The following is a 15382-nucleotide window of genomic DNA, read 5'->3' as shown; positions in this document are numbered from 1 at the left end:
ATCTTTCTGTCTTTAGCTCAGTGCCCTTGAAGGCAGTGGGCTTTCTTGTCCACTGGCTTCCAGTTGAGTTTGACAAACAAGAGGGATCAGCAGAAGGTATAAAGGCTGGAGGAGAGAGAAATAATTATTCCTCTTGTTCTTTCTCTACCAGTTGTAGAGGTGGCCCTCTCCATAGCTCTAACGTCTTCAGAACAGCAATAACACTGTTCCCTCCCTCCTGCCATCTTCCTTCTCTCCCTTAATCCCTGTGACCTATGGGTGTTTACTGCTCCTTTAGACCTAGAGATGTTAACTGCTTTCCAAATTTTCTAGTTCCTAGGAACGTCACAATTTCTTATTGGTTTCTTTTAACCCTGCCCACACTTCTGTAACTAGTCCCTTTATTGAATTAGGTTCAGTTAAACCCGTTTGAGTGTTCTCTTTGTTTTCAGCTCAAACTCTGACCTGTTTAGTCCTTCAGCCTGGAAAGCTTCCCCCGCTACTCTGCCTAGGGCATGCCTGCCAACCCTTTAAGACATAGTTCATGCAAAGTCTTCTTCTACATCTTCTTCTGGGCACTTGTAGAAATTTGAACATATATTGTGATGAAATTATACCTTTGTGAGCTATTTCCTCCTCTGTACTATGTTGTTGGTCCATCAAAAGACAAGACATGATTTATGCCCCTTGGTGTTTCCAAGCCCTTAAGAGTGCCTGTACACTAAGTATTTGATAAATATTGATTGAGTGAATAAGTGATTAGAGTAAATTACTCTTCAGCATAAGTGAGAAATTTCTCAAGAAGGATGGCAGTGGATGATCATTTACAGTCTTTTGCCCTATAGAATAGTCTTCTTGTGGAAAAAATATGGATTAAGAAAACTAACAAAAAAATGGTGATTATTAGATCATTCCCATTTTCTTTTTGGTGGCAGGAATATCTGTTTGAGCACAGTATTTATTTTTTAAGTTGTTTTTAAATTAAAAAAAAAAAACAGAGAGAAACCAGACCAACTAGTGCTTGATAAATATCCAAATCAAAAAGACTTCTGTCCGTGGAGCTTTTCCAAAGAACAGGCAGAGATGCTTGGGGATATTTTGTTTACTTCACTGTGGCATGGGTACTGCCTTCCCCAGGGTGTGATAATCAGGGCTGATCAACAGCCAGCAGAGCTTGGAACTACTTGTTCAGTTTCATTGACCTATAAACCGCTTCTGATATTTCTCTTGTAAGACTCACTTTTTACTTAGTGGATGTGAATGTGTGTATTTATTTATTTAACCTAGGTTCATTTAATACATCTATTATAAAATCAGACTTGGATTTGGAGAATAAATTTTTAAAAATTAATGAAACTGAGAACTATACCATTGGTCCAAGTCAAGAATAAAGCATGGGTTTTATTGTCTCCTTTTATGCTTTTGTCTGGTTTTTTTTATTGGTCATAATCTCCATAGTGGCACTGTATATCCCATTAAATTGCTTTGAAATATTTTGGCTGTTTTTTTGCTGCTTCATTTTTAAAAAAAAATTTTTTTTAACGTTTATTTATTTTTGAGACAGAGAGAGACAGAGCATGAACGGGGGAGGGTCAGAGAGAGAGGGAGACACAGAATCTGAAACAGGCTCCAGGCTCTGAGCGGTCAGCACAGAGCCTGACGCGGGGCTTGAACTCACGAACCGCGAGATCATGACCTGAGCCGAAGTCGGACGGTTAACCGACTGAGCCACCCAGGCGCCCCGCTGCTTCATTTTTAAATCCAAGTGACTGACCATAAATTGTCTTCTACTTGAATGCATTATATTTTTAATAAATATGTTTTAAATATAGAAGTTGTTTGAGGCATGCCTGCCAAGAGTTTTGCTTTTCAAACAAAGATACTTTTTGAGAGTAAAAGGAGGCACTTTTAATAATTGTATCAGGACAATAGGCTTTATAAAAGTGGGCAGTTCATGACAACTGGCACATATGCATGTCCTCAAGTATATCCCCCACCACTTACCATGGTGTCTAAAATTTCCATCATTATGGTCTTATTTCAGATGTGAAGATTCTGACTCCAGGGACCCACATTCTAAATTATGGATAAATTATATAGGAATATAAATACATTAATCTATCACCAGCCATTAACAGTGTACCAAAATATAACTAGGTGACCTGGTCCAGACATGGCTCTAGACCAGGAGTCAGCAAACTCTTCAATGAAAGACCAGCTAAGTAAATATTTTAGGCCTCATGGCCTATATGGTCTCTGTTGTAAGCAGTCAACTACACTGTTAGAGCAAATGGCAGCCATGGATAACATTTAAATTAATGGATGGGCTCTGTTAAAATGAAACTTTATTTATAAAAACAGATGGTGGGGCAGATTTGGCCCACAGACTCCCTTGCCCACTCCTGCTCTAGAGGAATGAGAAACACGCTGATCAGTCGGCATCTCCAGAATTGTATCACTTGCCTGCTCTTCATCTTGCTGTCCTCAGCATGGACCAAGGCACATGTGCATGTCGCCTTAATAAGGACCCACTATTCTGATGACTTTGAGGGTTCATGGATGGGTGAGTCTAATCTCAAATTGACCTAAATTTAGAAAATCTGTAAGGAGATTCCACCAGCAGCCCTAGGTTCCCGACAGTTTGGTCTAGACTAGGATTTCTGAGGTAAATCCATTCTAAAATGGACTTGGAGCCCTTTATAGTCAGGTCACCTGGAACCAGACTAACTTTATACACCTTATGGAACTGGGTCTGGGGCTTCGCTACTTTCTTGATCTTATCTGGCTTACAGTGATTAGTGGGTTTGTCCTCACAGTTTCAGTGCTCTGTTCATATTTGACCACTGTCTGGATGTGATCCAAGCCTCCTTCTCTTTTTTTCTTGCGTTGTTTGCTATCAGCTGGAGGCCCTTAAATATTGTATTTCTCTTACCCACCATTCCAGAATCCCTTCCTATGCCTCTGAAAAATCCTCTCTTATACTAATGTTCAAATGTAATTAGTTTTACATAAGCAAATTTATGTTATTTCATGTGTAAAATATTTTTATACACTGTATACATTTTTCAAGTATGTAAGTACTTTATCTCCTGTCTGTTTATACTTACTCAATTAATTATGAAGAGCACTTAAGCCACCTTTCAGCAAAAATGCGAAAATTCATAGTGAGCAGATATTTTCTGAGTGCTTATTAGGTACCAGACACATGACAAAATGAAATGCAAAATTTCAAATAAAAAGGGAGAAAGAGAAAGTAGATGTTATAAGCAAAACCAAACAAAATCAACAAACTCAAAACCAAATTATGCTGCAAAAAGATAAAACTTTGAAACTAAAGCTTTGCTCTGAGCTTCCTAATAGCTAAGGTAAAAAAAAAAAAAACTTAATACATTTTATAATTCTGTTTGTTTAGCAGAAGGAATCATGTCAACTGATCAAGAAAATTTTCCTGACCCTTAAGTTTAAAATTTTTACCCCTTTAACATATTATTTAAAGGTTAGAGACCTTATTTACTATTTTTCATATCTGTTTGTAATCCAATACACATCGATATGTATTAGGTAATCAATATTTAACCGAAGACCAGTCGATATTATTCTCATTTTTCTCCTACAGACATGAGAACCTATGAATTATCATATAAGGTACAAAGTAAGGGAACATAATCTATAATGCTGCCCTAACTTCTGATACCAATTATAAGTTCAAGGGTTCCCAATACTCAGGCTCAACAATTTGCTAGAAGGGCTCCTAGAACTCATTGAAAGCTGTTACATTCATGGTTATGATTTATTATGGGGAAAGATACAGATTAAAATTAGCCAAAGGAGAGATGCATAGGCAGAGTCCAGGAAGGTTCTAAATGTGGAGCTTCTAGTTGTCCTCTCTCCATGGAGTCATGGATATCATTACCTTACCTCAGTAATAATATGTGACAATGTACATCATGAAGTATTGCCAACAAGGATGGTGACCCAAGCCTTGGTATCCAGAGGTCTTTATTGGGGCTTAATCACCAAAACATATTTGACAACCTACATAACTGACCTCAGTCTCCATTCCCTCCAGAGGTGAGCTAATACCACATGACCCAAAGCGACCCCCCCCCCCACTACCACCACTTTGTGTGGGTCAGTTACATTGTTACTAACTGGCTGGTCTAAGGTGTCCAGGTAAACAGAGACACTTTTATAAAGGCTGGACATTCCAAGGGCTTAGCAGTTATCTCCCAGCAATTGAGGACAAAAGCGAGACGTTTCTTTGGGTAAGGTTAATTCTTTATTACACACGGTCAACACTATGGTTCATGAATCCAGTGTCTGCTTTGATCAGGATGCCACGGACTGGTTTATTGGGGGACACAACTAGTACTCTCCATGATATGGAGTGCTAAATTTGAAAGATAATCCTTGACTTTCCCTTTATTCATTAAACATTAATTTAGAAAATAAAACCAATAAAATAAAATAAAACAAAATGTTTGACCCTGTTCTTCTTTATAGCATATGATTTATATTGAAATAAAAAGTTTCAACATTTTAGAAAAAAGCGTTTCTTCCTTTTGGCAGCTTTAAAAAGTCCTATACATTTCAGGAGTTCAAACACGGACATTTCATCTAGAGGTATTTGTTTGTTTTAGCCATTCTCTTTGTCATTCTAGATCTCTAAGTTTTATAGCTTTAAAATTCCAAGATATTCTATTCCATTTCTTTTAAGTGCTATCTTTCAGTGGGTTTTTTTTTAAAAAAAAAACAACATTTTTTAAAGATCTTTATTCTCTTTGAATCTCTGAACATCCCCCAGGTTTGTTTTCTTAAGATGTGGAAAGCAGAAGTTCACTTCTTATTCCAGGAAGCACTAGTTTCGAGGAGCCCAGGGTAAATTAAGCTCCCTACTGTAAAGTAAACTCCATGCATGCAGAGATTTTTTTGTTTTACTTTCCCACATGTGCCCCCAGTGCCTTGCTTTATTTGACACATACATATACTCGGTATATATCTGTTGTGTCAAAGAACAGTTTTTAAAAAGTTAAAAACCTAACCCTTGCATAAATCTAAAGCAAGCATGTATCAAAGATTTGTTCACTCATTAAAGAGAGAAACCAAGTGAGATAGTAAAGTTAGCCCTAAAATAGGCACTGAAAAATTGCTGGGGTAAGATTATTAGGTTAGATTTCTAAAATGGTTACTATCATCCAGGACAATAAAATTGTAACTATGGGCTTTTCTACTGCACAGAAATCATTTGTATTTCTACCCGGAGAAAATTGATTCGTGTACTGTCAAGCTGTTCTTTGTGGCCTCAATGACTCCCTGAGTGCCTGCACTCACCCTGCTTGTTTTTAACTTTTACCTAGTTATTGCCCATTTCTGGGTGCCCATCCTTACCTTGTGTGTTTCAGTGGTAAGCCTCCTGATGACTTTCCCAATTTACCCCTTCCCTCCTCTCCATGTTGACCCAGTTACATTCAAATTATCCAAAGGTTTCCCAAGTGCCACAAGCTACTTTATCTCTGACTCCAATGAAGGCACGGACCCACGAGTCCTTGCTGTGTTCTTTCTCTGCATGCAGTGGCCAAACTTTTAGCTTTGGGTGACTTTATGTGACCCTCTGAGCATACCACGCTCTCTAGGACCTGTGATAAACTCTTTAATTTCGCATACCTTTCCAAGTATAATTTCTGTGGCTTTGTCAGAGTGATCCTTAATAACCCCACAAGGGGGACTTACTCCCCATTACAACCCAATTTGCATTGCTGTCACTTTTTCAGAAATTAATATGTATCCTTTTAGAGTATTCTAATCAATAGTAAAAAGGAAGCCAAATGAAGTATTCCTAGTAATGTTGGAGAGTTTAATCTCATCTGTCAGGTCAGGGAATTAAAAGGTATCTCCTTTTTGATTTCCAAATGCAGAAACGGTTAATAGTTTATTGGTAATTTGATTGGTTGTATATTAGGCCAAGTATTTTACTTCAAGCTACTTTAAATCTGTTTATTCAAATTCAGGCATTTAATAGATATTCAAAATATATTTATAGAATTGATAAATAAAGGCAGAGTTTATCTAAGTATTCTGGCTCTGAAGGAGGCATGTCCCAATAATGTGGTGTTGCAATACCACTTTTTTTAAATGTTTATTTATTTATTTTGAGAGAGAAATAGAGAAACAGAGAAAATAAGCACAGGAGGGGGAGAGGGAAGGAGAGACACTATGCCAAGCAGGCTCCACACTGTCAGTGCAGAGCCCCACATGGGGCTTGAACTCATGAAACTAACCATGAGATCATGACCTGAGCCAAAATCAAGAGTCAGATGCTTGACTGAGCCACCCAAGTGCCCCCACAATACCACTTGCTCATGTTTACAAAAGCAGTGAGTAGTGGGGAGAGTGGGGCTGTAGAATCAGACTGATACAATTCAAATCCCAATTCTGCAGGGTATTGGTTATATGGTTTCCAGGAAACCACTTAACTTCTCTGAGCCTTAATTTCCTTTAAATAAAGTGAGGATAATAATATATACCTTACCAGTATGTTGTAAACATTGATACCTACATAAAGGATTGGTCATAATTGGGCAAATTGCCTCATACACATTTGCAGCAAAAAGGTAAAATATAGTTGTCTTAGTTCAGGCTGCTATAACAAATTATTATGGAATGGGTGGCTTAAAGAACAAACATGTATTTCTCACAGTGCTGGAAGCTGGGAAGTCCAAGATCAAGGTACTAGCAGATCTTGTGTCTGGTGAGGTCAGTTTTCTTGGTTTGTAGATGGTCACCTTCTCATAGTATTCTCACAGCAGAGAAAATGAGAAGCAAGCTGTGTCTGCCTCTTCTTATAAAAGCACTAATGCCTATGAGGCTTCACCTGTTGACTTGATCACCTCCCAAAGGCCCCATCTCCAAATGCCATCACAGTGAGGATTAGGGCTTCAACCTATGAATTTTAGGGGACACAAACATACAGTCCATAAACATGATAAAAATAGGACATGAATTTTCTATCATCTAACAAAATAATGGAAAGAAATCACATATGATGAGAGATCAAAGCAGAGACAGAGGACTAACTTCTCTTTTTAAAATCTGTGACAATTTTCCATTAGGCAAACAGAAATGAAATGTTACTATTATTTACCTTATTATTGTTTTAACTTTAAAAATTATTTGGGGTATAGTTTGAGGGATTTATTATTTGGTGATAGGAAATAGTTTCTTTGTAGCTTGCTAACTTTTGAAACCCAAGAGTATTGCAACTGGATGGTGATTTCTAAGTGATTGGTTTCTGTTTAAGTCCTTAATTCAGATAAATGTTCTGGTTATTTTTGCCGTGTAACAAATAAACCCAGAATTTAGAGGCTTAAACCAATCATGTTATGCTCAAAGGTCCCATGGAATCAGGAATCTGGAGAGGACATCACAAGGATGGCCTGCCTCTTTTCAGGTTGTCTGGGGCCACAGTTGGGAAAACATGGAGATCAGGGGTGACTTCATAGCAGGGAACTGAAATCATCTGGTTTATTCACTCATATGTCTTATTCCTAGGCTGGCATGACTTGAAGACTGGAGCTTCTTGCCAGAGCATCTATATCGTACCTCTCTATGTGGTTTTTGGCTCCCTTTCAGCATAGTGGCCTTAGGGTAGCTGAACTTCTTACATGGTACCTCAGGCCTCTCGGCCTAAGTATTCCATCAGATAATGCAGAAGCCATATTGGCTTTTATGACAGTCTTAGAGACCACACCACATCCATCCTATATACTCTAGTGGTCAAAGTGGTCAGAAGCCCACTTAGATTCAAGGGGAAAGAACATAGACCCTACCACTTGGTTAAGAGGGTGGCAGGGTCATATTGTAGCAGAGTGTGGGATAAAAGGTATTGTTGTGGCCATCTTTAGAAAATAAAATTGGTCACAATGAATGATTTTGTAGAGGCCCAATTCACATTAGTATATGAAAAGAAATGTGTTCTGTAGTTATCAAGGGTATTTGCTTGTAGTTGTTCTATTGTCACTGCCCTGCATTCAATGAATCACACACAATTTTCTTTGTGATGGGCTTTTCTTTTATCTTTTCCCTAATGTTGCATTTTCTTAGTTTGGGTTCATTACCTCACTGATAAAGCTATTTTAATATTTAATCTATTCCCAGTTTCCAAATCATTTTCTCAGGTGCCCATCAATTCCTCATAAGTGGCTAATTTAAAAGGCCTTTGAAGCATGACTGCATCTAGCTAAGGCAAGTCTAAATGTCAACCTTGGAAGCATCCAGTGACATTCAGATGACTCCTCTCAGTGTAAGAGACTCATTTTTCTATCATGTGGTATAGCTTGTCAAAAGAGGGCCAGAAATGGTGCTTTTCCCACCCAAAATTTTTAGTGCTGTTGAAAGAGCTGGCACTCTAGAATCACGCAGACTTGCTTTAATCCCAGGTGCCCCAGGTAGTTGTGTGAAATTCAGAAAGTTTCTTAAAAATTATGGGGAGGACGGGACGCCTGGGTGGCGCAGTCGGTTAAGTGTCGGACTTCAGCTCAGGTCACGATCTCGCGGTCCTTGAGTTCAAGCCCCGCGTCAGGCTCTGGGCTGATGGCTCAGAGCCTGGAGCTTGTTTCAGATTCTGTGTCTCCCTCTCTCTCTGCCCCTCCCCCGTTCATGCTCTGTCTCTCTGTGTCCCAAAAATAAATAAACGTTCAAAAAAAAAAAGTTATGGGGAGGTTTCCTCCTCTATATACTGACGATAAAAGTCTCTGCTTTCTAGAATCGTAATAAGGAACTTAAATAGTCCAAGAAGTTTCTGATGTACAGCCTGGTTTATAGTGAGAAGTCAATAGTAGCTAATAATAAGAAAAATTACCTTTACTTTTTCTGTGTTCATAATTTTCTTTCAATGTAATAAGTCTTGACCAGGTTCTTGCACCGAGTATGCCAATTTCATGAGACAGGTGAAGGAGGAAGTGTCCACACTAGGAATGATCTTTGAAGAAGATAGCTTTCTCTTCTTTAGCCTTGGAGCAGAGGTGGTGGGGGTTGGTGGCAACAAAATGTTCACCTGAGAACAATGGTAAACCAGGGAAGGCAACTTTGGGAGCCTGGGGTTGATGGAGGCCATCCTTTTCAAGTGGTATTTTGTCTCCTCTTTCTTCTCTATGGATAGTGATTGGATTGTTCAAAGGGCAATAAAAATTTTTTAATGTTTTCAATTGAGATATCCCTTGGCAGGACTGCCACAAGATAGTATACACCTCATTGTAAAAATATATACATAGTAGGGGTGCCTGAAGGCTCAGTCCGTTAAGTGTTCAACTTTAGCTCAGGTCATGATCTCACAGTTCACGAGTTCAAGCCCTGCATTGGGCTCTGTGCTGACAGCTCAGAGCCTGGATCCTGCTTTAGATTCTGTGTGTGTGTGTGTGTGTGTCTCTCTCTGCCTCTACCCCACTTGTTCTCTCTCTCTCAAAAATAAATTAAAAAAAAATATGCATACATATAATTTTTTCCCTTATGTTCATTTGTTTTGTTTCTTAAATTCCACGTATCATTGGGAAGAAAAAAAGAGGAAAACCAAGAACAGACTCTTAACTACAGAGAACAAATTGATGGTTACCAGAAGGGAGGTGGCAGAGGGGTGGGGGTTAAACAGGTTATGGGAATTAAAGAGTGCACTTGTGTTTGGTGTTTATATGGAAGTTTTGAATAAATTCTACACCTGAAACTAATACTACACTATATGCTAACTAACTGGAATTTAGATAAAAACTTGAAAAAACAGATACACATATTTAGTAAATTGTATAAAACTTTGTCAATGTAAGCCATGTTAGACATAAAATACAAAATGTAAGATAGAATTTTGTTCTTCTGTCCCTTGGGATTTCTCTACTTAAAATTGCTCTTTAATCTCCAATTATTGTAATCATCATTATAAAGATGAAAACTGCTTATTGAATTATTTTAAGCTGTAAGAAAGCTTTAATTGACTTGGATTTATGTCTTTTTGTGTGGCAGGTGGTGAAGTTTACCAAATCCTTTGAACTGATGTCCCCAAAGTGCAGCGCTGATGCTGAGAACAGGTAGGGCTTGTGAGTTTCATTCAGGTTTGTCTTTTGCCCCCTGGTCTTTGGTCCTTGGTGTTGGCAGCATTGTGTGATCCTGTGAGGATAGGAGTTCTTTCTTTAGATCAGCAAATGCAGCCAAATATCATCACTCTTCTATATTTCATGGCTTAAATAAAAACTGTTGCCTATGTATGTCAACTATTCTTCAATAGTAAAAATTTTTAAGAAACTATGGCTGAAAAATACATGTGTATACACTGCAGTATAAAACTGCAAACAAATGAAGTCAAGTTTTAGATATTTCCTAATTACAAAGGCAGCCTAACTTTCTGCTTTATTCTGGCCCTTTGCTTTCTCTCCTTCCCTTTTGTTTGCTTATATTTGGCCAATAATATACCCTTAGGAGAGTGAATCCCGTAATTCATTTTTCTTCCCATTGGTATCTCTGAGGTAAAAGTGAGGGGTGGGGACAGTCAGTGAATTTCTGTTAGCTTTGAACTCCCCTGAACACTAGTTGGGCTGCTACAAAAGAGGATTCTGTTTACTTTGGTCACTTCTAGAAGAAGGGCTAAACAATAGTGAAATTGACCAAAATGCAGAAATGTGGAGAAAGACAAGTAAAGCATTTATATGACAGCATGATGATGATAATGATGATGTTAATACTGATACCAATGCTATGTGCATCACTGAATCACTTCCATTCACTGAGTACTAAGTATGCCAGGTTCTATCTAAAAGTTTTATATGCATTTAATCCCCCAAAATAATTCTATGAAGTCAGCATCATTACTCCTGCATGACAGAGGAGAAAACTAAGGTTCAGCAAGTTTAAGTGACTTATTAAAGGTTCTGTAGGCTATAAGTGGTAGCCACATCCAAGGACAAGGTCACCTAGATAAACCTCTCCTAGCCTCTGAACTTTAACCCCATTGCCACACATAATTTACTGCCTGGTACTTAATCTCATATAGTGAATGTCTGTTGGGTTAATGTTTCCCAAATCTGGCTGATCAGTCAGAATGAAGCTTGGAGAACTTGATAAAAACAATTCTCAGAACCCTCACTGAGAGATTTGATTCAATATGTCACATTTGAAGTCCTAAAGATCTTTAGATGTATTCAAAAGGTTCCCTGGGTACTACCTGCTTCAAGATGTAATATTCAAGGGTAATTTGATTTTATATATCTATTATTGCCTTAAGTTTGGGAAATAGAAATCAGTACATTAAAATCGACACTTCATTTAGTTACTTTAATTTTTATTCAGTGCATGAAATTTAAAAGAGGTCTTTGCTGCATACTATATAATTCCATTTATAGGGCGCTCTTGAAAAGGCAATATTATAGAAACAGAAAGCAGACCAGTAGTTTCCAAGAGCTGGAGATGGAGAGAGGGGTTTACTACAAAGGGACAGAGGGGAATTTGGGGATGTGATGGAATTATTCTATATCTTGCTGTGGTGGTGGTTTATGACTGCATTCATCAAAATTTGTAGAACTATACACTTAATTTTACTGTCTGTAAACTATACCTTAAAAAGGGGGAAAGGGGGCCTTTTGTAATAGGTTTTTGTTTTCATGAAAACATATTTATGTCTGCATCTATATCTCATGTCATCTAATCTGCATCTAAAAAAGATAGAGAGTTACTAATGGTGTACTGAGCAGTTTTCTTTCTTTCTTTTTTAATTTTTTAACGTTAATTTATTATTGAGAGACAGAGAGAGATAGAGCAGGGAAGAGGCAGAGAGAGAGGGAGACACAGAACCTGAAGCAGGCTGAGCTGTCAGCACAGAGCCCCCAACACATGGCTCGAACTCACAAACCGCGAGATCATGACCTGAGCCAAAGTGGGACGCTTAACCGACTGAGCCACCCAGGCGCCCCTGAGCAGTTTTCTTAAAATTTTCATGTAAAATAACATGAAACACATTAGAAATAAATGTGTATTCATACTTACTCCTTTAGCTAGTAATGGCCTCATTAAATTCTCCCTCATATATATGCGGGGGGGGGGGGGCGGGTTATGGAGTTATTAAAACACAAGCTTTGAAATCCTAGTGCTTGGATGTTCTTTTTTATGCTACTGAATGTGTCCTCTTGGCCACTGCAGAGTTAAATATTTCTGATCTTCTGATTATTTTTAATGCTGAAAGAATTTCCATGTCAAAATGAAATGACCCAAGGCCCAGACTGCCCTTGGCTAACTTTCTGATAATAAAGACAGAAAGAAGTGGAGAAAGAAAGGTCAGATTTTCTTTAAAAAGACATTTGAAAAGTGCCTTTGAACTTTAACATTATGAAATAGTACTCTCCATCATTCTATTTGTGGCCTTTAAATTACTGTAGAATCTTCATTTATCTCTAAAGACCTTTTCTGCATTGTCTAGTAATTTCCCTCTTGTAGATGTGGGATCCTTCGGTCATTTATTGGAAGTTAAAGGTATAAAGACAAGTGGCTCTAGCATTTACTTTGCCAGAGGCTGTAGAAGAGTCATTGAAACAGGCTATGAGTCTACAAATCACAGCCTGCTCTCAATACGTTGTAAATCTTTCCTTTAACCTTTCATCACTTAGCGTCTTCACTATAGATAATGTCCATTAGACACCTTAGTCCTCTGGACATCATTCAGAGTTATAATAGAATAACTTTTGAAGATAATGTCTATGACACAATGCAACAGTGTTTCAGGATACTTGTTTAATTCTGATGAATTCTGGCTTAAGGCTTGCTGATTTTTATAGACAGTCCTTGATGACTTCTTTTAAAAACCAATTTTGTTGCTGACTCATCATTTTTACATATTGCCCTGTAGGGCTACCTCCTTTGTCATGGCCCCACTCCTCTTTGTCTTCATGTAACTAATACCAAGTAGTTTGAGAGTTAGAAATGATTTGATCCATTTCTCTCCATGAGGCATGTACCTCGTCTAGGGGCATCCTTGACAACTCCTCCAGTGATAAAATTCACACTCTGTCACCTTGAGCTTTTTAGGCTTATTGAGATTTCTTTTTTTTTTTTTAAGTTTATATATTTATTTTGAGAGAGAGAGTACAAGTAAGGAAGGGGCAGAGAGAGAGGTGGAGGGAGAGAGAGAATTCCAAGCAGGTTCCATGCTCCATGCTGAGTCTGCACCATGAGATCATGACCTGAGCCAAAATCAAGAGTCGGATGTTCAACTGACTGAGCCACCCAGGTGCCCCCCACTGATAGATTTTTTTTTAATTTTATTGATTGATTGATTGATTGATAGAGATTTCTAATTGTTACAAAGGCACTTTGCATTCCTGTGATTTCTACCTATGTGTCCTAAATTTGTCCATTAGAGATAGTTCTTCTTTCACTAGTTTTATTTCTTCATTCAGTAGCCGTATGTTGAATACCTACCCTGTGGTGGGAACTCAGATAGATAGTGGGGCTACAGGAGTTTTTTAAAAACCAGCAGTCTCTGCCTTCAAGGATCTCAAGGCCAATGAATGGGTGTAAGAGTAGCTTAAGAATTTAATATAACCATAAATAGATTTCATCAGGCCTCCATACCATAGCTGTAAATAGAGTCACATTAACAGTGATAATTTTTACTTGGCTGCTTGGTCATTTTTCCCTTGAGTGTAAGACCCAGCCCCTTGCAAAAGCCACTCTTGAAGTAGTTCTGGAAGTCCCCAAGATTTAAACAAACAAAAACAAAACAATTTTATTGCATCATTTTCCCAAGTGTCCACTCCTAAATAGACGTAACAGAGCAGCATCTTCTGGGCAGGGGCTTCCTTGCCCCCTCCAGAATTCATTGCACTGTCTCAGATGCGCCAGTGGCCTTTTCAAACCTGAGCAAATCTGGGTAATGAGTGTAGAAGTGGGAAGAGGACTCACTTTCCCTACCATGTGTTATAGTTTGTGGTTTGGCTCCAAACAGTCTTGCATGTACCTCATTTTTTCCAAATCTTTCAGTTACTAAAGCTTTTGTGTGTAGCCCTTATTTCTCCATAGGACTTGGACTTAGTCCATGGGGCCAGGTTTAGGAATTGGAACCCAGATTGAGGGCCAGCCACCAAGTTGCTCTCTTGGTTTCCCCACCTTTCTTCCATGTTGGCCACCAGGTTTAGATGCTCAAAACCTCCCCCTCACAGTCCCTTTCTCTCCGTGCACATTATTTTGTGCAAATAAATGCATTTTCATATGCAGATGTATCTCAGTTTAGGTTCTTATGTTCTACTGTCAAGTAGACTTGGTGACTGCAAAGCAATTCAGTACTTTCTGTAAAAGGTTTGTGTAAGGTGGCATTTTAATATAGAGGAAGGACACCCAACTCATCTGGGTAAAAATGGAAGCTGATGTTCAGGGAAAGTTCTTGGATGTGGTGAATCTTCAATTAGGTCCTGTAGGGTAATGGAAAGTTAGTGACACAACTAACTTCCAGGAGGAGGAAACATTGTAAACAAAAGCACAGGATCTTTAATTTGGGCTGTGAGCTGTTGTCCTAAAGGTCATCATAATTGATGGTGATGGCCCTTAACTCCTTGTAAGGGCATCCAGCTGCCCAGAATGCCATCTGTTTGGGGCAAGAGTCTTATCAGATCCTTCTGAAATGCTCAAACCCTTTTACTTGGCCTGGAGATTGGCTACATGCTTACTCATAGGGGACTAATCACAGACAGTGACATTGAGATTTGTGTCTTGAAAAATCATCTGGGCAGTAGAGTGGATGAAGGACTAGAGGAATGGTAACCTAAAGCCACCAGGGGATTAAATCTACTACCTCACCACAGTGGCAATGGTTCAGTACTGGAAGACTGTCATGGATCTGCTGCCCTTATCTTTTCCATGTTAGAAATTGCTAATCTTAGACAATTTTTCTATTTCATGGTCCCCAGACTCTTTGCCACCCTTTTTATTCTCCCGTGTATGTGCCCCAGCTTGCCAGAGTCCTTCTTAACATGTTGTTTCCCAGAATGGGACATGACTTTCCAGTTTTTTCCAGAATCAGAACAGATCAGAAAGAGATATGTACCTGGCTTTTTCACAATACAATACTGTTAATGCATTGATTATTTCCAATCACTGATGTTGTCAATGCTGACTTAAAAAAAAAAAAAAAGATCCTATCTGATCCATTCGATGCTCCTCTTCCTCAGATCTCACTATTAGAACCTTTCCTATGAAGCCTAATTTAAGAAGATTTAGTGAATCAACCTGAATAAACTTTCTTGGATCTCTTATCCAACCTTTAAAAACCTCTTTTCTATCCTCAGTGGGAACACGTAGTGTGAATGATCATGTGTACCATAGAAATAGAAAAAGAGGGGTGCCTGGGAGGCTCATTCGACTAAGCATCCGACTCTTG

General features: G+C 38.6%; 1 protein-coding gene across 5 annotated transcripts in view; it reads left to right on the top strand.

Annotated features, from left to right (window-relative positions):
- PDE11A (phosphodiesterase 11A) overlaps positions 1 to 15382 on the top strand; it is a 406615-nt gene that overhangs the window by 190466 nt on the left and 200767 nt on the right. For all 5 annotated transcript variants that reach the window (XR_003418780.2, XM_053215318.1, XM_053215319.1 and 2 more), the window contains exon 5: positions 9988 to 10052. Coding sequence is in view for 4 of the 5 variants with exons in the window: in XM_053215318.1 (XP_053071293.1) it covers positions 9988 to 10052 (65 nt within the window). In the remaining variant the exon portion in view is untranslated. The remainder of the gene's footprint in view (positions 1 to 9987; positions 10053 to 15382) is intronic.

This window comes from Acinonyx jubatus, chromosome C1, assembly GCF_027475565.1.
Source record: "Acinonyx jubatus isolate Ajub_Pintada_27869175 chromosome C1, VMU_Ajub_asm_v1.0, whole genome shotgun sequence".
In the NCBI taxonomy this organism is placed as follows: Eukaryota; Metazoa; Chordata; class Mammalia; order Carnivora; family Felidae; genus Acinonyx; species Acinonyx jubatus.
Note: the sequence above shows the minus strand (reverse complement) of the source record. Positions and strands in the feature narration are given on the sequence as shown.